We start from the raw sequence: 24,682 nt of genomic DNA, 5'->3' as shown, positions 1-24,682 counted from the left end.
GAAAAGATATTCATAAAACACGTCATTTCCCATTAGCTTTGTGAGACTGGAGTTGATGACTGCTTTTTTTATGCTATGCAAATGTAATACTGTCAAACCTTTCTCTATCTTAAAACATTTCACAAATACCTTATTTATAATTCTTTCTCTACTGAAACTGACAACTTGAAATTTTTGATAAAAGAAACAGAATGAAGACAAAAAGCTTGTTAATATCTTTAATACTTACAGTTTCTTTAAAAAGTATGTGACATATCCCTCCCCAACCCCTTCTCCAAAAGTCCTGTCTGAAAATATTATTTCATGTTATTTTCTCCCTAACATTGTCAACAAAAATAAAATGTGTTTGGCAAGCTAACTGGAATCTGGCAGTGCTTGATACATAAAAATAATATTTTAAGTGATTTGGTGTAAGAATATCATCTGAATTGACAAAAATACAATCGACATTGGACATTTTTGTACCATTCATGTTCATAATACCGTACATCACATCCGTACGTATAATACTTTTACTTTTGTCATTATGTTACCGTTGTTCCTCCCACGACCATCTTGCCTTGAGAAGTAAAATATGACCTTTAAATGTTCTCTACAACATGTTGCATATTAAAAGTGCAATGATGTATATAAAATGGCTCTATATCTGGGTTATCATGGTTAGATTTTGTACAGTGTATGCACAGCAGTTTCCACAGCAAAATTTCCATATCAAATAAGTACCTCATAATAGTGCTACAAAAATACATTTCAGAAGTGAGTTCAAACGTCAGTCCAAAAGTGCGCTAATGTCCTCTCTAAAGGTGAGGGATGTGAATCGGTAAGCTCATCCACCACAAGTGGAGTTTTCACAATTTGACAGCACCTCAATATCCAGACACAGCTTTGGCTGCAAAAGAGATAAAAAAAAATTTAATGTGTCAAAATAAAAAATAAATAAATATGTATGTGAATGAGTCAAGAAACAGGTGTTTTCACTAAAATGTTCAATACTACACCACAAAGTAACACATCGTCTAATTAAAGAAGCAAAATTTCAAACTAAAACTGTGTTAAAAATGATGTCTTTAATAACCCAGTTCTGTGTCTTTAACTGAATAATATTATGCTAACTATTTTTGCCCAAGCCCATGAAGGTCTGTAAACATGTATAAACATGTGCTGCATGGAGGCTGGTTGAAAAATGAGAAAGGGCTTCCAAATAATTTTTACAACTCATATTTTACCTTACTACAAAGTAGACAGGTAAACACTCTCCACTCTCCTCCTCTCTATGCAGCATGTTACAGAGAAGAGGTTAAGTTTAACACACTCCAAATAGTTCAACATTTATGGCACATGCACCATGTAACACAGATGAATATGGATGCTGTGAGCAAGTGAGCAAACATTGTAAATGCACTGGACAGTTCAGTCTTTCTGTCTTGGCTAAAATAAATGTGTGAAAATTACAGATTTTTTTTCAAATAGCAGCAAGATGACATAATAGCACAGGAAAGGAACATGGTGAAGTGTAAAGGTGTGGCAGTGGGTAAATTTTGGGCATGTTGATAAACAGAACACACATAGCAGGCTGCAGTGTGGCTAGTACAAGCATCATGTCATATGGACAGAGTTTCCACAGTTTTTGACCAATGAATTTCCATGACCTTTCCAGTCATTCATGATAACTTGATAAGAATTTTTGTTAATGATTTTAATTCAGACCAATTCACTTTTGGATCATTCAGACTGACTTGTGAACCAGCTTGACCGATTCACTGATTCTGATAAAAAGAACCGACTCAAAAGAATGATTCACTCAAAAATCTTACAAGCTTGCGTGCTGCATGTCAATTTCAGTCAGCAACACAGAAGAAAGATAAAGCAAGTGTCAATGTTATTATGGAGCGTTTCTCTATAGATGAACAATACGGTACAATGAGGCTAAAGGTCCCCCGGGGTAAAAGGCACATATAATTGTATTTTCTCACAAAACACTAAATAGTATCAAAAACTACCACAGCAATTTCCTAAATACCTGTTTGTCACTATGCACTGCAATGTTTCCTGATTCATGATTCCTGAAATCAAGTTTGATTCGAAAAGGCAATTTGATCTAATATTTAATTATTTTGCAAACTTTTGGACTTCATTTCGAATAAATAAAGCAAGGTCTGAAATATCCCATGTTCTACGTGAAGTTTTAATGAATTTGAATCTGTATGTTCTATACAAGTAATTATTAAGAGTAATACATTAACAGTAAATTAAAAACTTCACAAATTCATAATAAATTCATACTAATTCTGAATGTAATAAAATACACTGAACTGAAAATATATTAAGAGAAAAAACAATACTCGCATTTCTTATTTATTTATTTAAATGATATTTAAACAGTAGGCTACATACACATACTTCAGTGGTTATTTCATGTTTCATTTTCACGTTTCCTTCTACAGTAAGGAGTTTTTCTCCGATGCAATGCTGTCATTTTGAAGTTTGCATTAGAACGGCTGGTCAGTCAAAAATCTAACTTTGTATAAATAAAACTTTGACTGAACAAAATGTGTCTCATATTTATTGAGTTTCAAGCTGTTTTGCAATTACAGTTTATTATTGTTAGTACACTTGCAGCTTATTATTGTTAGTGTTAATGATAAATAGATTTTCATTCATTAACATTAACGATTGTCGATTAAGAAAATTTTCTAAAATTTGCACCTCTAGTAAACTTATTGCTTTAAAAGTCAGCCACTATAGTAAAAGTGCTTTGATGTCATAAGATAGCATTGTGTGAACAACAGGACAAAAAATAAGTTTGTATGAACTGATAATCTGATCATTTGATAATTTCAATTTCTGCAATATGTACAATGAGTCACATGAAAAAATAAATAATCTGAAATGTAGTTATTAGAACCAGAATTCTATGAGACCAGGTTGGAAATTGGGAAGAAGAATGCACAAGAAGAGAGCCTTCTCTTTCTTATTTTGGTGAGCCACAGGCATCAAAACACTGAAGATCTTCGCAGTTTACAGATGGCAAAGCAAGTGTGTTTAGCAACACAACTGCAAGTGCTGCCTCAGTGATGTCACGACTCTTTGTTAATTACAAAGAATTCACAAAAGGCAGCATTTGCTTATGCGTTTTTAGACCTTTTAGTGCTGGCAATGCACAAAAAGCCAATTTGCACACAATTCACACACCTCTCCATCTCCAGATGTGGAAGCGTTTGATGGGGGGGTGGGGGGGTGCACTCTACCCTTCTCATGAAGTTTATAGAGCGCGGGCCCTGATGAGGCACAATCATGCAGCATGCAGGCGGAAAAAGTGCCAAAACACACAGGGAACAATTAGCAAAAGCATATTAGTGCGCTAAATGTTTAGCAGTTAGTCCTTACTTTGTTTTGCTCTGATTAGACAAAGGTGTAGTGAAATCCATTGCTCAAGGGAGGGGGAGTAGACTGAGCCGTAGAGACGGCAACAGGAGTGGGGGGAAGAAGAGGAGGAGGAGGTGGAGGTTGAGGGAGTGAGGTGGGACTGTTAACCTGCGGTGAGGCTGAAGAGGAGCAGAGACAGGAACAGAGGGGTGTTAATGCACAGAGAACTAGTCACACAGTTAATGGCTCATCTTTTCCACACAACAAACCTCTCAGCTCTTGTAGCAAGTGGTCATAGCTGTTCCCTGCTGGGAGGTTGTCAAACTGGTCAACCAGTTAAAACTTAGCCAAGATGGTCTAGCACATGCCTACTCAACTGGCAGTCTGTGTCTGAAATTTTCAATGGCCCTTGTGAGGTTCTTAGTTATTTCTCTTAGTCTGCATTCCTTATGGTAAAATTAATAAATAAATAAATAAAAATTATATACAGTATATGCACTATTATTTGCTAACTCTTAACACCCACCCTGCACTGTGTGTTTCAACTGTCAATCATTCACTTTTAAAAAGGATTGTAGAATTTCCATCAGATAAGATTTAAAGAACTAAAATCATGGGTGACTGACAAACGTAAGTTTAGGGAAGCAAACATACTATTCATTAATGTCACAAAAACATTAAATTTGAAAGTTCCCATACGGACTTTCAAGGAGGGAACTACTTGTTCATGCTACTGAAAGCAAGATCTCAACCAATGGAACAAGACTGTAACCGTAGTGAAGAATTATGTGAAGAGTGAGGATGTGTCAATGCAATGCTATTGCATCAGTACTTGCTACCAGTCTGATTTACTTTCTCTGATATGGACCAATTTTGAAAGCACTTTTTAGTTGGTCTTCAATAGTATTTATTTTTTTCCTCTCAAGTTACCTGTATTTTTTTCAGAATTTCCAGCTAGGTGGAAATATTTCTCATGAAAAAAAAAATGTAAGCTATAAACATGGAAGTTTTTGTCTATATAGTTAACAAATATTATGATTAAGGCTATTAATTGATTACAAATTTTAATTGAATTAATTACATGATCAAATATGCGCATATATAAATATTTGCTGAGAAAGGCCCTCAAATATCATTAATTAAATATATAATGATTAAATAATTATAAATAAGTATATTTAAATAACACCATATAATATAATAACTACTTTATAACTACTATAATTTAATAACTAACTTTTACAATATAATAATTCTGATTGTTATTAAAATGCATTACATTATTGTGGAAGACAAGAAAAGCATTGATAAGACTAAAGTGGCTTTAGAAGGCAATATATTGTTTATTTCCAAATTAATGAAAATAATCCTATAATTGGCCTACAGTGCACAGAAATCCATTTTGCAGTTTAATTCGTCAGTCTGTTCGAGATACATTTATTATAAGAACTTTTTAAGGACTCATCAATGTACACATGCATCATGGATGCTTTCGAAGCATCTCGCTTTGGTTGCATCGCGTCATAAACAGAGAAGGTTGCTTTTTTTTTTTATGTTTAAAGTTTGAAACTTAAAAAAGCAGATCTTGAGATCCCTGCATTCTAAATTTCACTCTGTCCAGCTGTGTTTGAATGAAAGAATGTGTTCTCATCTTGTGTTGTCACTGGTGTCAAGCAAAACAAGAGTGATTCTAAATCGGAAGGCTGCAGCCTTGTTAGGTTGTGTCCTTCCTGGACCAGTCCTTCTGAGGCTGTAGGCTAGGCTCCTCCTCACCATTCAGTGCTAGAATAAAACTATCTAGTAAGTGTGCATGACTACATCATAAAGGTTTCCACCTCCGCTGTCATGTCGCAAAAACTTTTAAAAGAGAACAAGTGGCATTGTAGATGACACATGTGGATATTGTGCTGATCCTCTACAAGTTCTTTGTAGATATGGAGGAAGAAACCAGGAAAGTGCACAGCTGTGCAGAAGGACTTGGTTTACACCATTTTTTTTTTTTATGTTTTTATTTTTGTATAAATGGGGACTTGTGCAAATGATTGTGGGTGATTGAAGGCCGCGAAGAACACACTTGATGCATTCTCCAAAATATGGTGAACAAAGGCTGTGAAACGAGGCTGCCTTCCAAGGGTCCTCACAATTGAGACGGACTTCTATGGTGCTTGATGATGTGGCAGCCGAGATATCCGGCCTAACTAGGCTGCAGCCTTCCAATTGAGAAGCACAGCAAGCCTGAGTGTGGTTTGTTCTCTGCACAGCTGAGCATTGTCTATACAGCTGGAGTTTTGCATACTGCCCCCTGCTGAAAACAGGTGGTACTTCAAGCTTGAATTGCTCTGATGATAGGAATATTCTTTATTTCGTTCCAGGGACATGATTAATTGCATATGATTTTTAAACACGCATGTTGAATACCCCTGGTCTGGCAGCTCTAACAAGGTTGACCTCAGCCCCACCAGCTTTTAGTTTAGCTGATCAACCAGCTCAGACCAGCTACTGGCCATTAATGATCAGCTTCCATTAGCAAGAAATCATATAAAAGTTCACCCAAAAATGAAAATTATATCATCATTTACTCTCCTATTGTTCCAAACCTATATGACTTCCTTTCTTCTGTGGAACACAAAATAGAGATGTTAGGCAGTGTTGTTTATATTTTTTATTAGACTTTCATTGCATCCTTTTCCCATACAATGAAAGTGAATGGTTACTGCTGTCACTAAGTCTGAAAGCTTTTTTGATGTTCCACAGAAGAAAGAAAGTCACAACTTCATAACAACATGAGGTAAATGATGACAGAATTTTTATTTTTGGGTGAACCATCCCTTTAAACCAGCTACCATCAGAAGCTTGAATATCCAACAGTCAGTCAGTCACATTTATTTATATAGCACATTTAAAAACAACAACTGTTGACCAAAGTGCTGTTCAATTAGACCAGTTTAAATAAAAAGAAGAAATATAGCATTACAAGATTTACCATGACAAAACATACTTAAAGAGAAATTAAACACATACACAAACAATAAAAGTAATAATGCTAAGCTTGCATAGTTTCAAACGCTAAACCAAACAAGTATATTTTAAGGAACGATTTAAAATCATCAATAATTGGAGAGGATTCAATATGTAGAGGCAACTTATTAAAAAGCCGTGGTGCTGCATCTGAAAAGGCTCGACCACCCTTAAATTTTAAGCGTGACCTGGGAACAGTTAACTGCAAGTTATTTGATGACCACAGAGGTCTAGAGGACTCATATAGAGAAATGAAAACAGAAATATAATGAGGTGCCAAACCATGCAAGCCCTTATAAACAAACATTAAACTTTGAACTGGATCCTGTAGTGAACAGGAAGCCAGTGAAGAGAAGCCAACACAGGAGACATACTATCTCTTTTTCTGGTTCCAGTCAGAAGGGTTCAGGAATCCAGAGTACCTATAGTTTTGCTTCAGTTGTCTTTTTGCCATTTTTATTGATGTGACAGTTTGAGATAACAGAGAACGATGGGGAAACGATGGGGATCAAAAAACGTAAAGAGTATAATTTTACGATTCAAACTCATGTCGCCTGCATGTGCACCACAGCTCACCGTGTTGGAGCGCATGTGCAAATCGGAAGGCCACACTCAGGCTATTGTAGTTCATTTCTTTACTCATACAAGTGCTCGTGGGCAGTGGGTGATCATAACCCTGATATACCTCCACAGATAAGTCTCTTGCATAAGATACTCTGACATTGGAAATATTGTGAATATTGTTGACTATGCCCCACTGCCTTACACATTAAGATCCATCACATCATGACAGATTCACTGTAAATCTGTGTGACTAAGAGAGACACACTGCTCCCCATCTGAAGGTTAGACCTGGCAGAGGGAGTGAGGCCTCTGTAAGAAGTGAAGATGAAAAGATGGTGCGCTTTTATGCCAGTTCAGAAACATGTTCAAAGTGCTGCCACAGGATGCAGAGTGAACAAGCCCCAGTGCATAGTTAACTGGGTCATTGATCGGCTGTGAAAAAGTGGCCTCATCAAGAGATTCCTCCCAGTCTGAAAGATCCGACATGTCTCCCAATTAGCAAGCATCTTTACTCGTCAGATCTGCACTAATAAGGAATAATGTTCGGTTATTAACGTTGTGGCTGATAGGCTTGGCTTTGCTCTTTCTTCTTCCTCATCACGCCTCCATCGCGGATGCTTTCTCCCATGTTTGCAGTAAGTCTGTAGCTGTCAGTGCGATGATTTAGAACATTTTATTGACATTGTTAGATGAAGATTACGAGTGATAGTTTCTGAGGATTTTCTAAATTTTTCTGTGATATTTTCTGTGTATTTAAACCTTAAATGCGTTGTGCACATGATATGCGATTTTATTTTGGCATAGTCATACAGGAGTAAACTGTTCATTGTATGGTTGTTATAGTCATCTTCTTAAGGGGGTCGCACATCGGACATGTCTGGCGGATGACATGACGCGTTCTTAACTTCAAAACAACTGTTTTCAATGAAGGTTCACACACCGCCAGCTACGACTCCGGAGGCTGCTCAAATTTCAGGACATAGATTATTTACTCTAGCGTTGTTCATCTTAAAGAAGGAAAAAAAACTTGGTAACTTTTGAACCACATTGACTTGCCCTGTGTTTGATACATGCGCCGTATCCTATTCATGATGCACCGTGGCGCTTCTCATCCGGTGTGTGACAGCCTTTAGCCTACTTTAACAAGCATTTTGTATTCTCAGCTCCATGTCTTTGCACATGTCCATGACTTTGCACTTTTTACTTTGAAGGTGTTGGGCCTCATGTATTCAGATAGAAGACAAAGGCAGGCCTAATACAGTCGTAAAAACCTAACTCAAGCCCCCACCTTCCAAGTCATAAATCTTACTGATAAAAATCGTGCCAAAATCAAACAAAGGGAGTCCAAAACAGACTACAAATACATGAAGCCTTGCTCACTAAAGGATCGAACTCTCAACTCCTATTGGATGAGGCACACAACAGAACGTCCCTCAAACATGACATCATCAGTAGTTGAAATACCTCTGAAATGCTTCCGGGATTTGCTTCCAGTGACTTTGTTCACCGAATATAGACGTAGCTCTTTGCTGCTCTTAGGTGCAACCTCGTCGCACAAGGAAGTAACGTCCGTCTTGAAACTGTGGCCATACAATCTCCATCTCGCTGGACGAGTTGAGATTACTCTGTGTTCAACCAAACACTCTAATGGATCCGAAGGAGACCACCGAGCAATTCGCATCTTCATCCATTTGCCTACAGAAGTGAAGAGATTAAAGATTTCTCTTCCATCTTCAATCAAGTCGACATTTCTGAGTTCTCCGTCAGCCCGCCGAGAATCAGCAGCCGTGCCCGCCGACAGAGCGAGGAAACGGCCTCCCGTCATCACCCGAGCCTCAAGGAACCGGGTCAGAGTTAAAGGACAGAGGAAAACACATTCTACCTGTGTCCTCATGCGATTCAAGTAAGAGGTTTACGTCTGGGCAGAGATAGAATATTATAGTGTGTTATTCTTGTGTTTCAAGGTTTTTGCTTGTACAGTTTATGGACCGCCATGTCCGCTCATTATTAATACTCAGGGTATTAATTATCACAAATTTGTTTTGCTGTATTGTGGTCCAACCAAATTGGATTGTTGTGCAATTTCGCCATCGCGGGTGAGACAGCAACTGAGTTCATCCATTAAAGAGTCAAATAACACGGGACTTTTACAAGCCCCGCTCGTAAAACCGCCTCTCTGAGTGATAAACTGAGAGCTGCTTTCTCTCCCGCTATCGCGAAATCGGCTTTGGGGCCGTCACTTTATTCTCTCTCTCTCGTACTAACCACACTGACACACACACACTGTCACACACACACCATATGTGTTATAGGATTATTTTTATTTCCATATCTAATCATATCACTGTTTAGTTTGTAGTTGTAATTGGGAAGTTTATTGACTGCATTGTATTAATTATTAATTGATATTACTGCATAAATAAACTTTGTTTATATTACAAAGAGAAGTGTTTTGGTTTGTTTTGCATACGCCTGTGTCATGCTGACGGGATGTCAGTGCTCGGATTCAAACCTTCATTCATTGTTTTTTTCCCCCGAAAATCGATATTCTTCGGATGTCGATTTTCCTAAGAAAACAATCTAATATTGAGACTGTTTTACTATTTGGTTATTAGTCCTTAATTCCAGGGTGGTGCCCCATCAATGTTAATCCTTTTTAATATTCTATTGATTTTTTATAATTGATAATTATCTTTTATGATTTAATTTGAATGATCAATAAGCTAGTGTTAATTTTAATTAATGTTTCATCGATGTTAACAATTAACGATTAGCTTTGATAATTGTTGATATAAAGGATTTTAAAAAGCTAACATTGATTCTCATCAATGTTCTATTGATTTTAATAATTAATAATTATCTTTGATAATTATTAATTATTGCTAATAACCAAACTTGCTCCTAACGTAGCACACTACATTTACTGGAGCCCCATATGAGGTTTTAATGAGTTAGATTCAATTGATTAATTTAAATATTAATTAATAACTACAGAAATAATTATTAATTATTTCTGATAGTAACACTGATCTAAACAACCAGTAAAGCCCTACATAATAATTGGTGCCCTGTGTGAGGCATCCTACAAGGGGTTAGTTCACTTAAAAATAAATCTAAAAAATGAAAACATTGCGTCTTCCATGGAACACACAAGGAGATGTTAGGCAAAATGATAGGGACTGACAGCCTCAGTCACCATTCACTTTCATTTTATGGAAAATGCAACAAAAGTGAATGGTGACTGAGGCTGTTAATCTTCCACAGAACACAGAAAGGCATACAGGTTTTGAACACCATGAAGGTTAGTAAATGATGACAGATTTTTATTTTCGGGTGAACTATCCCTTTAAGAGGCTTAAGAAAGCATCTGCTAATGACATAACTGTAAATGTACTGAGTCAACTGCAATAAATCTGTAGACTTTGTATGGTTAGCACAGTATAATTAAGAGCTGACAGATGAATTTTTAGCAGTACATACAGTTCACAGTATGTAGTTAATTCAAAAAATGTGCTTCCATAGAAAATGGAAAATGATTGTATGTGTAATACTATATGGTGGAAGTGTTAGTTTACCTGCCACTTGCTTGCTCTTGAGTGAGGCCTCTGATGCTAAAGCATAAGACATGGTGATGATCCTCTCCTGCTCATGTAGAGCAGAGTCTAAGTCTGACAGCACCGGCTTATCTACTGCTACTGGAGGAGGCATATTCTGGACACTTATGCACACATACACACACACACACACACACACACACAAAAGACAGCAAAGTGAACAATGGCAAGTTCAGGGTGGACAAAAATGATGCACTGCCACAGCAGGGATAGATCATCCAAAACTGAAAATCCTCTCATTATTTACTCACACTCATGCCATCCCAGACTTGTATGACTTTCTTTATTTGAAGGATGTATGAGGTGTTTTTGTCCATACAATGTAAGTTAATTGGGTCCAAAACATTCAAGCTCCAAAAAGGACATAAAGGCAACATAAAAGTAATCCATAAGACTTATGGTTTAATCCATGTCTTCTGAAGCCATATGATAGCATCTGGTTTTAAGAAACAGACAACATTTAAGTCCTTATTTACTTTAAATATGGACATCCACTGTCTCCTTGGCACATTCATTAGAGAAGCTTGTTTACACACTTCCTCAAACTTTGCGAATTCGCGTGCTCTACACAAACCGAACACAGTGTTGCTGGGCTATTTTCAAAAATGCAGACACGAGTTAAAATGATAGAGTAGCTGGTTGAGTTTTGTGGGATACTTTAAAAATGTACAGCAGTTGCCAAAAGGTTGATGGTAAACACTAGAAAATGAAAATGCAACATCTTATTGATGTATAATGATACTGGCAACCGAGTGCAACGTCAAAGAATCACCATCTTAAAGCCTGCACTGTTTTCCAAAGGCTGATGTGAAGATTTAAAGTGAATAAGGACTTAAATTTTGGTCTGTTTTTCACCTTAAGCAAATAATTAGCTTCAGAAGTCATGTATTAAACCACTCGAGTCACATAGTTTACTTTTATAAAACCTCATGCATCCTTCAAAGAAAGAAAGTCAGACGAGTTTGAGACAGCATGCGGTGAGTAAATGATGGGAGAATTGTCATTTTCGGGTGAACTATCCTTTTAAATATTGTAGGAGCCATTTATATTAAGAATGTTTATTTTTTTTCTATATAACCGGAGTTCATTTAGTTGTTCACCTGTATGGCAAAATTCAACGATGTGGCAAAATAGTTTTTGTTGTTTGGGATTGGCCACTACAAGAAGTTTGATAACCATGCTGGATGTCCCACACGAAGACACAGTTGAGTATCTTATGAATGAAATTCCAACACATTCCAAGCGTGCCGACGGCCAACTTTACAATGCATCGGAATTCCAAGTTCATGAGTAAATGAAAATGAACAAAAAAGGGAAATCAGTGATAAGAACTTGATATATTGATTCAGTAACTCAGTAACAAACAAGAACATATGAATTGATCATTGGCAGAGACCGTTTTCAGGATTCAGGTGCACTTTTGATTGTGCAACTTAACTGGAAAGTTTATCTGGAATGTTTTATTGTGATGTTGTTAAACGATGGATAATTAACCCTAAATGTCTAAAACAGTTAAAATGACCGATGAAACAAATCAGTCACTGTCTACTACCAAAGCTGAAAACAGATTAATGAAATTGATAGGCTCACGTCGAGCAAGGTTAAGTGTTGTAACGCAGAGACAAAATATGAATACAGTCCCCTGATGTTGCAAAGACACAAGAAAGCTTGTCGGCATATACAACGGCATTAAAACAGTTTAAAGAAATGCACAAATTCGTGCAGGAAAGCTCGAGCACTGATGTCTTAGTACCTAGACTTGGCCAGAATGCTCTTGATGCGCTCCACTTTGCAGTGACGGGCCTCCATCTCCTGAGGGCTGAGAGGCTCTTCCGGCTCCAGATCTACATAGCGCTCAGGGATAGCCACCTTCTGCGGCTTAGACAGCTATCCAGGAATTTAGAAGATATAAATTTTTTAATAAGTACATTTTTTTAATCAATTTTAGCTGTCTCAAAGAGCCCTGGATTCTAGTTTTAAGCTGAAACAATTGCTATATATAATTTCAAAATGTTAATTCTTTAATCTAAACAAAGATTCAAGGGTAGTTTATTGTCACTGAGATTTGATTGTCATTTGCCCTTTAACCTCTGGTCCATTCACCTTAAAGCTTTTTTGATGTTAAAATACTTTCTCCTATCCCAGCTTACAGTACAAAGTTAACTATGTGTAAGCCATTTGTAGGTTGATTTCCCTGAAAAGTGCAAATGCTGTAGCTTTTTCAAACAACCTGACATATTAACACTGGCTCAATCAACAGGTTAAGTTTTAGGTTGGACTATCTGTTTTTCAAACAATGGTAGACTGGGCAATGTTTGGGAAACCTGTTTGGAATCCATCATTCATTTTGCAATTCCATTTTGTGCCACTAGTAGCACAGGAATTACACACTGCAACTTTAACACAAACTCATCTGATTCCCCTACAATTCGTTGTCACAGTTTGAAGATGGGAGATCATGAAACAGTTCCAACCCATTATCATTCATGTTCCCTGCATCAGTTTGTCTCAAATGGTAATACATTCAACCCTGACACATTTCAATAGGAGGGAGCAAAACAGCCTCTGACTTACCTCTTTGCTTAGATCCAGCTGGTAGTCCAGAGGCTCTAGGTCCAGCTCTCTGGGTTTGCTGCTCAGGGTGAGCCACTCATCTGAGTGTGAGCGCTGTCTCTCAGTGTGCTCAGCTGGCCTCTCCTCACCCTGTACTGCCTGCTCCAGCAGCTGCATATCAAACTCCTGCTCTCTCCTCCACTGAGGGCACACAGACACACAGCACCTGAGAGGGTCAAACTTCAACTCACACACATGCAGCTCAGGACCTGACAGAGCAAATTGTGTGTCCGATACAATATTTTGGCTTTGAAACTGTCCTCTCTTGATTTTTATGCACAGGTAAATTATACAATAATTCTTCCACTTACACTGGTTAATATTCAAGAGATATTGCTGTGACAGACTTCTTAGCAACTAAGAATAAACTGATGATAACAACACAGGGAAAGCGTGACTACACTTGAGCTCTCACCAAATGCAGAGTTTTTTTTTTTCCTAAATCCCTCTGAACTTCTTACCAGCACATCTGATGCATCCACCAAAGAGTATTTGTGGTATAACCAAAATGACTTGTGTGTTTTATATTTTAGTTAACATCCAACATTCCATTCCAAAAACAACACACACAGACCTATAAACTGCAACTCTGTGCATAATTGCATATAGTCCCAGCAGTCCTTGAATCTCTGTAGAATGTAAAAGGTAATTGGAGTAATTGGAGTAATTGTGTTTAAGAAGTCTTGTTTTCAAGCTCTCAAACCGTGGTGTACAACACTCTTGCAGATTAAGAAAGATGTGATAAAATGCTCCATATACAACTTCATTCATGCTTCATTCACAGACTTTAGAGTGCTTACTGGACAAAATAAAACTGTTTGATGGGAAATACACTGTATTAAATGATCAATTTCACAGAAGGCAGAAAAAGAACAATGGGCCTGTTTTCTTTTTTACTAGCAAAGTGTTTATTTTCTTATGCGCAAACATCTACATAAAAAAGAAAGCAGAGCTGTGTAATTGTTTCCCTTTTGCAAATTACGCTACAATTTTCTGTTATATTGTTATGAGAGTACAAGTGATTAATAAAACATGCTCAGTAAGTAGAACAATAAACACCACTGGAGAAACACAGTTTATTTATTTATTTTCACTCCTTTAATTCATTCACGCTTAAACCAGACCATTCATAGTGCATATACGTGAATGCATTTTGGTAAGCTGTGGTGTAAATTTCGTAATGATAAAAGCCAGGTAAGCTAGAGTCAATATTTAAAGTCAGATTTTGCAGAATGACAATTAAATTGACAAAAAAAAAAAAAAAAAAAAAACATTAAATGTGATACTTCATTCTGTGTGCAAAAAGTTTATTACTTGCTTCAAATCAAATTGGAGAAAATCAACAAGATTTTGCAGGTTTTGCAAGACTTAGATGATTAGAAAGCCAGATGTGAAAATTAAAATGAGGCAAAATTAGTTAAAAACAAATAAATAAATGAGTGAAATAAGCACAGTAAAGTCTGGGAATGGCAGCTTCAGTTTTACGCTGTAGTTACAATGTAATTACCCTGTAATAACTATGGCTGAGTGATGAACAGCTAAAAGGCTTGAGAGCTTGTGTTTGAGATTTAGTTGAGCAACTAACCCAGCTAACCCCTTTTCCCAAAACCTGGAGCATTAGGATAGTATTAAAGAGAGGTTAAAATAGCTTTCTGATGTTAGTGTTGGCTTGGGAGTTTAGACCTCTTTTATAAAGACCCCCAAGAAAAAGCATACTGCTTTGATTCCAGATCCCAGAAGGATGCTACTGCATAAGCTAGGAGCACAGGAGAAACTCCCTTGAGATCCATCTCCGAAGCTTAAAATTAAAAACCATTAGGTATGTGAGTCATTAGAATAGTTTGAAGCTTTCATTAGAGTGTAATGAGAATCAGTAGTTCATTGCAAGTCATTAAATGTATCCACTTTCATTGGCATATAGCAAAACTTCTGTCTCTTCTTATTCTGTTACCCATCTGTGTGGCTCTATAACTTGGGACTTTCCTTTGCATGAGGATCTCTCCCTCCTCCTTCCATTAAAACACTTCTCACATACCCACTTACCTGCAGTAGACACTACTTTAGTAAAATGCTGATCGCGCTAACGCCAAACCTTACAGTTCTCCACCAAAACAGTGTAAATAGCTGAGTGTGCATTTATGTCAGGATGTTAGTCCTCTCTCGATGATAGTATGTGTCATTGTGCTCTAACGTACTGATCCCAGGTCTGCAGACACGGGTCTAGAGGCGGAGGTAGAGGAGCGAGATGAAGAGGCCTGCCGCTCGCTTTGACTGAGCGTTCTCTTACGCTCCCGTACAAGAGCCTTTTGGTGACGCTTCATCCTCTCTAGCTGCTCTTCTGCACTCATGCGGCTGCGCTGCTGCACGGGCTCCCCAGAGTACAGTCGCTCCAAGGCACTCTTTGGTCTCTCCTAGGAGACATCAGTGGATGTGTTAATAATGCTGAAACAAATAGCACCACAAAAAGGTGCGGAAAGAAAGATAAAAAAAGCAGAAAGGGAGAAATTTGGGCAATTTGCAAGAGGGAGGGAGGATATAAAGGGGGAAGAGAGACAGAGAGAGAGAGAGAGAGAGAGAGAGAGATCTATCCCAGGGGCTTTCAAACTGGGGGGGACTGCAAGGAGGTTATAGGGGGTACACAGAAAATTTCAGAGAAAAAAGAAAATTACAAACATATAAAAAAGTTTGACATTACTGTTTCAGTCTGGTTTCTCCAGGTTTATCCGTGTAAAGTTACTCTAAAAAAATACTTAAAACCAAGTACATCTTTTCCATGTATTCCAATGACAATATAAAAACCAATTGTTTAATTTTTGCAAACACACTTAATATTTTTCTAACACATATAAATGGGCCTTTACACATGAAAATGTATAGCTGCCGTTTATATTTTTGGAAGGGGGTCACATATTTGGATCGAAAATGGGGTGTTGGACCCCATTGACTTGCATTGCATGGATAAAAACACCTCATATCTCCATCAAAATATCCTCATTTGTGTTCTATTCCTTTAAAAGGGTGATTTTTAATTGCAAAAGAACCATAATTTGGAACAAACAGCAATCGTTGCAAGGTAATATATAATATTTAAGTGAGTTTATGGTAGAATAATATTTAATTGTATGTATTTGTATGTCACAATATATCAATACATACAATTAAAAAGCAATATTCGAATCAGAATTTTTTTTGTTTTTTAATCAGTTCATTAACATGCAGGGCTGGGGAGTACATGTAACAGGATTACGTATTTAAAATACAAAATATAAGTAACTGTATTCCACTACAGTTACAATTTAAATCATTGGTAATTAGAATACAGTTACATTCAAAAAGAATTTTGATTACTGAAGAGATTACTTTGCATTTTATTGTCATTTGTTTCTTTTAATATTTAGTCCTTTCAGATGGAAAACATTTATACATATAAATGATGCGATCCAAAGTGCATTTGAACAGCGGTGAAACACTTTCTTATGATGTGTTACATTCATACGAGCAGACAGAGAAGTAAGTTTGAAGTAAGTTTGGAGCAGAAGAAATAGAAATAAACCTTGTGTAAATTGTCAGCTTTACGCTAAGATAAAATGCTATTTCTGGCCATTTTACATGCACGTTACCAGGCACAATCATATTTTCTTATCAAGAAAATTCACGTTGGATCATAATTTCTTTTTTCTAGTAAGACCTTTGATATTAGGGCAAAAGTCTTATTCTTGATAATAATTTTTTTACTGTTTTCCTGTAAAAATATCTAAAAATCCTTAAAACAGGATCAATTTGATTGATCTTGTTTTAGAAACAACACTGCATAATTCTGTAGATTAAAGCATGTATTCTGTAATCTGTAGTGGAATACATTTAAAAAGTAACCCTCCCAACCCTGTTAACATGAACTGTCTTTCATACTGAGGTCCGGGGACCCCCAGGGGTCTGCAACGGGGTCCTTGTGGGTCCATGAAAAATTTCAGAGAAAATTTTTTTGTAAAAGATGAAAACATATACATTTTCATTCTGTTTTCTATGGAGAGAGACAATTTTATTTATTAGGATAAACCCCTTGAGATGAACCATCTCATTTTCGAGGGGGTCATATGGACAAACGGACTTGAATTAAAATGAATGATGAAAATATTTTTCTAAATGCAACATTACTCTAATAGTGGGTAAAAAAAGATATGTGGTCAAATTAATACCAAGTAAATATTTTCCAGATATTTATTATTTAATTGAGATATTTTATTTATTTATTGTTATACAATAACAATATAAAATCCAATAATTTAATCAGATTTTATATTACATTTAATTATTTATCTCACAAATGGATATGTATTTTATGATTATTGAATAATTATTCCTATTTATTTAACAATATCATGCTTACTATTTGTCTCACACAATATAAATACTGTAGGTCTTTATACATAAAAATACTGTATATTGCTGCCTTTTTGCTTTTTTTGGAAGGGGGTCCCTAAACAGATTGTCATATTTAGGGGTCCTTGAAATAAAAAAGAACTCACTAGAATGATTCTGACTTTCCAACTCTGCATTTGGATGACAAGTTTTGGAAGAACTGACTTATTACAATGCACTGAATATTCCAGAGTTACATAATTATGAGAGACCTACATCTACAATTCGGCATGTTTACAATGCAAAGGCAGTACATATAGTCTTTTCAATGCATCACAGTGCATTAAATAAAAACAACAAAACTGATTATTGATTCTCTTGCACATCCCAGCCAACAAATAGTGAACCTGATTGACAATGACATGTAGTTAAACTACTGTAGTTAGAGAAAGAGCAAAGAAGAAATGAAATAACAGATAAAATAGCAGGCAGAGAAAAGCTTGTCCTGTTTCAAATCTGCTGAGATCTTTTCTGTTAATATTTTCTTCATGAATCTGTCAGGGTGGGAGCGGCACACAGAGATTGATCACAGTCTGCATGGCAACACTAACGCAGTAATTCATTCGCAAAGAAAAGTCTGTCTCAATCCCACACTGGCTGTTTTTATTTCATGTGCAAGGCAGATTGCACTGGGTGCTGCATCTAATCAACCTGCCACTTATCAGCTCTGCCAAAGTAACCTCTGTCAATGCCTTTATTCCCTCTGACTGTCAAAAGAAAAACACTCACAGGGCCTGTTTGGTCTCCTACCTTCAAGCTTGTGGTGGTGACTCCTCTTCTGAGGGTGACAAATGATGAAATATTTGTTGACTGATTTAGTCTTGAAGATGAGCCTAACAAACCTAACAAGGAGTTGTATCGGATTAGACAAACTTCCAAAAAGAGCTGGAGGTGCATCCCTTTCAAACAACAGGCTTAATTCTCCCCCTCTATCAATGTCATAATGAAGCACCCACATTACATCATAAAGTTAATTTTGTCATAATTTATTCACCCTCATGTTGTTCCAAACCCATATGCCTTTTTTCTTCCACAGCATACGAAAGGAGACGTTAAGCAGAATGTTGGCCTCATACAATGAGTGAATGGTGACTTTTTGTGTTTCACAGAAGAAAGGAAGTCATTCCATTTAGGAACAACATGAGGGTGACTCAGATTTCAAATTGTAGCTATTATGTGTGGGTCTGGGTTTGTGTGTGTGCACCTCTGTTTGGTAGGGTTTGGTAGCCACTGTCACAGGTCAAGCCGCCCATTTGTTCACCAACTCCCAGCAGCTCAGGTTCACTGAGGAATGCCCGTATCTCAACCTAGAGTCCCAGGAGAGAAGATTTCAGAACCCTACTACCATTCACCCAGTAGCACAGAACAGAACAATGAAACTGGAATAGATTGGGCGTAGCTGAGTGAAAGACCTTATGATCTCCATTTGTGAACTGCCCAATCTCACGGTCGCGCTTCCGCTCATCGGACTGACGCTTCAGGCCACGGACTGATGTGTGGCGGATGACGGAGGTTTCTTTGGGAAGAGGGGGCACAGCAGGGGGGTGATCATCAGGGCTGTAGAGGTGAGGGAGGGGAGGTCTGGGTGGGGCATCTTCCTCAGTCTGTTGCATGCAAAGTCCACAAATATGGATATAAAAGTTCCAAAGCAACATACAGTACACACGATCTGATTCAAGTGCCATGCTAAAGGGCACAAAGGGGATAGCTGATGGCTCACCCATTGTGGAGTTCAAACCTACAACCTTGCAGATACCAGCCCAGGGGCCTTAAAACAGAAACTTCCTATCTTAAACCTTAAGTTAAGATCTGATTTCAAGTTAGATGAGATAGGATTCTAGAGTTAGGATGTTTCTGTTATATGGCCCCAGATCTTTTGACTGTTGCACCACATCTTTTTATACTGAACGTAACTGAAATAATCTGGGGCTGGATTCATGCAAAAATTCTTAAGAAAAATATTAAGAAAGTTCTATAAGAAGTTCATAAGAAAGTTCCTAAGTGCAATTCTTGAAAAGAATAAAAAGACTGGCTTTAACATTGTCTGAACATACTAGCCTGCTCATGGAGTGGCCTTGTCTAATTGCCTACAACAAATTCAATACTTCAACACAACCGTAACAATAAATGTATCTATTAACCTTTTTTAAGTAGCAAGCACCTTGCTATATTGTGTGTGTGTGTGTGTGTGTGTAAAGTCGGAGATGTGTTAGTTTAACAACAGTACCTGTCACTGGAGAATTTAATTGCTGGTAACCATTTCATTTGATAACTTTTAATTTGATGGAAGAAAAAAAAAAACATCAGTAGACAATATGTTCTTGTTGAGGACATTGATGCAAGGAAAAAATTCTCCTTGGGAAGCTTGATAATAATATCACGTCGGAAAGTAAGAGGCGGGTAAATGGGAAAAGGTGGCAGAGGCTGTCTCCGTTGTGCGGATAGGTGGTGAAAAAGAAAGTCTCAGCTTTCTAATGTTATAATTATTATGTTTCTATGAACTCTAAAGATTGCGGAGAGAGTGCTATATGCAGCGCATCCATTTGAACAAGCATGATTGGCCACCACATTAAGAAGCTTCAAAACAACTTTTATTGTTTGAATTTGGTGATAACATTTACATGGTTTACAAGCTGAAAATAAAAATAAAATAAAACACAAAACAGACAAAAAATGTGTTTTGGTCTAAAATCACATTTCTACGTAAACAGCCCATTATGACTTCTGACTCAACAGAATGCGTCAAATTTGAAATAACCCAGTAAATTCATTAAACATCTTACCTTTTAAGATTTAAGACAACTGTGAGTTTATGCTAACTTTAAGATGTTATTACAACGCTTATTAAGAATTTTTCTTTTCGAGAATTGGAATGCTTCTTAAGTTGTTTCTTAAGAACAATCTTAAGAAAAAAGATAAGAACTTTCTTAAGAAGTTAATATTCATTAGAAATTAAGAAGAAAATGGTAGTTAAGAAGAATTTTCTTCTTAAGAACCTTTAGTGAATCCGGCCCCTGTTCCTTTGCCCACTTTCCTGAGTAGTCTTGATCAGTGTTATTATAGTTAAAGGGTTAGTTCACTAAAAAATGAAAATTATCTCACCATTTACTCACCCTCATGCCATCACAGATGTGTATGACTTTCTTCTGCTGAACACAAATATCTTTAGAAGAGTATTTCAGTTCTGTTGGTCCATACATTGCAAAAATGGTGGCCAGAACTTTGAAGCTCCAAAAAGCACAAAAAGGCAGCATAAAAGTAATCAACAGTATAAGGCTCTAGTGGTTAAATCCATGTCTTCTGAAACAATAGAAAAGATGTTGGTGAGAAACAGATCAATATTTAATTCCTTTTTTACTATAAATCTTCACTTTCACTTCCACATTCTTCTTCTTTTATTTTTGGCGATTTACATTATTCATGCATATCGGCACGTACAATTCGTACTGCCTCACACCTATCATATCGCTTCTAAAGACCACTTTTTTCTTTTCTTTTTTTTTTTTTTTTTAACCACTGGAGTCAAATGGATTGCTTTTATGCATCCATTATGTTCCTTGTGGAGCTTCAAAAATCTGACACCATTCAGTTGCATTGAAAGGACCAACAGAGCTGAGGTATTCTTCTAAAAATCTTAATCTGGGTTCTGCAGAAGAAAGAAAGTTATAAACATCTGGGATGGCATGAGAGTGAGTAAATGATGAGAGATGATTTCATTTTTGAGTAAACCATTCTTTTAAGCAAATGTAAAATATATCAGTTAAAGCATTATCTTTGGCAGTTTTAAAATACTTAAACTAAAATAAAAACTAAATAAACTGATACTAGAAAACACTGAAAAAACTAAAACTACACAAAATAACAGGCATACCGTAAAGTGGAAACCAACACAAACTAAACTAAACTTGGATAACAAATTGAAAATAACAATTACAACCCTGGTCTTGATATCTGCTGTTTGCTCACTCACCCATTCTGGCTTGTGGAGCGTTTGTGAGAGCTTCAGGGGCTGCTGGGTGGACTGCACTGAGCTAAGGTGAGGACTGGGCTGGGCAGCTTTTAGCTCTCCCATTGAAGGGCTTGCAGAGAGAGAAGGCACTGCAGACAATGACACTGAAGGCAGGAGTTTCCTCTCTAGGTCACGCAAACATCCCACACACACAAACACACATGCATGATTATCAGTGGCACCTCCACGCGTTAAGCACAGCTGCATGTAGTGATGCACCCCAGTACCTCGCTCTGTGTTCCAGTGCATGGGGGTGATGGCAGGCAGGGGCCTGCTCTCACCTGGGTTCCGCAAAGAGTCAATGGTCACTTTGTAGTTGGCTTTGCTGGAGCTCAGGCCCGCCAGCACATCCTCGATCCTCCACAGCTCCTTCCTCAGCTGACACTTCTCATGCTGCACAGTGACATTAGTTACCAAGCATGTTAGTATAATAGCAAAGGATAAAATGGAACACATAGCCGATAGAATATATATGACAATATAATAAATATTAAAGATGAGAACAGGGAGGAATTGAATCGTAGTGTTTAAAAATATGCACATTTAAGGCATGTAGCAGACTCTCTAATCCAGATTTACTTGGGTCATTCTTTGATAAGTGTTGCAAACCAAATCCAGGCAAATGAAAATAAAATATAAAATTACTCTGACAACACTTATGGAGATGTTCTTTCTAGAGAAAATAAAAACTTAAACTGTAATATAATAAAGCTTTTATTGTCAACAGATTATGAAAATCTGTCCGCAGCCATACTGAACTTAAACTTGATTGCAGAACTTGACTTTCACAGGACTTTTTGGGAAAAATAACAAAACAAAACAAAAAATCACTGAATGTTCGCTAACTCATCTTCTTGACTGTTTATACATATTAATTATAATAATCTATAAAATTCTCGCATTTTTTTGTCTAAAGATTCAATTCAGTGTCTGTGGAGTTACAACATGCATTGTGTCTCCTGCTCTTTGAAGAGCTTTTGAACTATTTCTATTTTTAAGAGGTTATACATTTGGCATGGACCTTGAAAGCAGGTCTGAAAGGTCTGACAGATTTAAAGTTTTGTTAAATCTGTCTAAAAGTCGGAAAACTTCATATGTCAAGTTTTTAAAAATGACATGAAGTTTCCAGACTTTAAAAAAAAACAAAAAAAAAAACAACATATGTCACATATTTATTGTGTCTGTGGAGAATCCAAAGAAGTATAATTTAAAAAAAAAAAAAAAAAAAATAGCAAATATTCGTAGATATTGTGTTTTCACTTGTGACCTCTTTGAAGAAATTTACACTTTTGTATGCTCATGTTTTTGGTGTTACCACATGTAACACCACAAAACTGTCTGTTACTAGTGACAACACATGAAAAATGTATAACTTGTTAAAATTTTGATTTTTAATAGTTGAAAAAACAATTAAGCTCTCACATATAATGGTACAATGATGCAGAATCTAGTACCATTACTTTTAACCTAAATCTAAAAGCTTTATTTTTATTATTATTATATTTTTTTTCAGCTTGTGTGTAACATAGTGTGTGGGAATCACCCATTTAGGATTTTCTCTTATTTGTATTTTCAGAACAAGCCATAATTTATTGACTATGTCTGTGTGTGCTCTCTCACAAACACTTGAGAAATCAATAATGTGAGACACTGCATGCCTTGTTCTTAAGGCTCTATCACACTGATCAAAAACTGACATTAGATCTTGACTCCAGTTCCAAGAGCTCCACATCTCTTTCATCACTGTTCATTCTCTATCAATTACCGGACTGAGAGGTGCATGCAGAATAAAAAGGGGGCTGACACGGTTTAACATCTTTTGCTCTACTCTGCCACTCCAGCTGTATCAATACATCAGTTTGGAAGTATGCATTAGAGATAAAAGCTGAAATAAATTTTTTTGGGCTTGAGCAGAGAAACACATCTGCCCTCTGTTAAAGCAATAAAGCCACTCGAGTCTGTGTTACATTGATTTCACCATGGGTTAGGTGTGTTCTTAGGCATGATATTAAGTGGAATGCCTAAAACCCCTAACCCACGGTGAAATCACTGCAATGTACAGATTCAAAAGGCTTATTGCTTTTATAAAACAGATGTCACAACACTGATAAAAGACACCAATATCCTATAAACAGTTTAATTTATTAATAATAACAGTCATAAATTAGTATTTTGCCAATTAAAATAATGTAGTTCACTATACTAAGTGTAGGCTGTTGGTGGTTGAGGCAATGTAGCAACAATAATTAAGCTATTCGAAGGTTGATTTCCCCCCCCAAAAAGTGATTGATTTCCTAATTTGATTTGATTCCGATTCACAAGCTCTTGATTCGATTCTGATTTCGATTCAATATCGATTCATATGGGTACAGTATATTTTTGTTACATTATCCATTTTGCTTACATATGAAATAAATAGCACATCCATGTGAAAATACAATCAAATGTTTTTCTATTTTTTTTCTTTTTTTTTTTTGTTGCTTTTTGTCGTTTTTAATCAACAACAGACTGTAAAGAACAGGGTATTAAAATGACTGACAAATGGACTGCATGGATCTCATCCTTGGACACACAGAATGAGTTAAACCAAACTCGCAACACACAGTGAAAGGATCTCGGTGCTAATAACTTCTTCGCCACCATAGTACTCAATCACTGGTGTGATAAATCTGAAAATTTACCAGCCAGTGGCTAATCACATACATGTTTAGTCACATAGTGCAAAATTCGGTCACACATGCGAGTGATTTACTTGCTTTAGAAGGTCGTCACATAGAGTAAAAGAGTGACCTTGGGATTTAAGAATGACAGCGTGCAGTCTTTTGTAATAGTTGTCTATGAGGCCCCAAATTCTTGCAGGTGGTATAGCTGCCCATTCGTCTTGGCAAAATGCCTCCAGGTCATGCAAAAACTTTGGTTGTCTTGCAAAAACCGCAGGTTTGAGATTTCCCCCGAGTGGCTCGATGATATTAAGGTCAGGAGACTGTGATGGCCACTCCAGAACCTTCAACTTTTTCTGCTGTAACTACTGGAGGGTCAACTTGGCTTTGTGCTTAGGGTCATTGTCATGCTGGAAAGT

General features: G+C 36.8%; 1 protein-coding gene across 14 annotated transcripts in view; it reads right to left on the bottom strand.

The window, feature by feature from the left end:
- Positions 1-210: 210 nt before the first annotated feature.
- The window catches only part of LOC127409766 (pleckstrin homology domain-containing family A member 7-like), a 173,200-nt gene continuing 148,728 nt past the window's right edge, over positions 211-24,682 (bottom strand). For 10 of the 14 annotated variants that reach the window (XM_051644593.1, XM_051644768.1, XM_051644973.1 and 7 more), the window contains 9 exons: positions 21,831-21,996; positions 21,565-21,728; positions 19,007-19,198; positions 18,799-18,901; positions 18,345-18,436; positions 15,371-15,586; positions 13,137-13,316; positions 12,316-12,449; positions 10,676-11,820 (listed from right to left, as the gene is read on the bottom strand). In XM_051644593.1, the coding sequence (XP_051500553.1) occupies positions 11,586-11,820; positions 12,316-12,449; positions 13,137-13,316; positions 15,371-15,586; positions 18,345-18,436; positions 18,799-18,901; positions 19,007-19,198; positions 21,565-21,728; positions 21,831-21,996 (1,482 nt within the window). In that variant the 3' untranslated portion in view covers positions 10,676-11,585. The other 4 variants (XM_051644855.1, XM_051645613.1, XM_051645058.1 and 1 more) reach the window with 3 other exon arrangements.

The sequence above is a fragment of the Myxocyprinus asiaticus genome, chromosome 1, assembly GCF_019703515.2.
Source record: "Myxocyprinus asiaticus isolate MX2 ecotype Aquarium Trade chromosome 1, UBuf_Myxa_2, whole genome shotgun sequence".
NCBI lineage: Eukaryota > Metazoa > Chordata > Actinopteri > Cypriniformes > Catostomidae > Myxocyprinus > Myxocyprinus asiaticus.
This window is presented reverse-complemented; position numbering and strand designations above follow the sequence as displayed.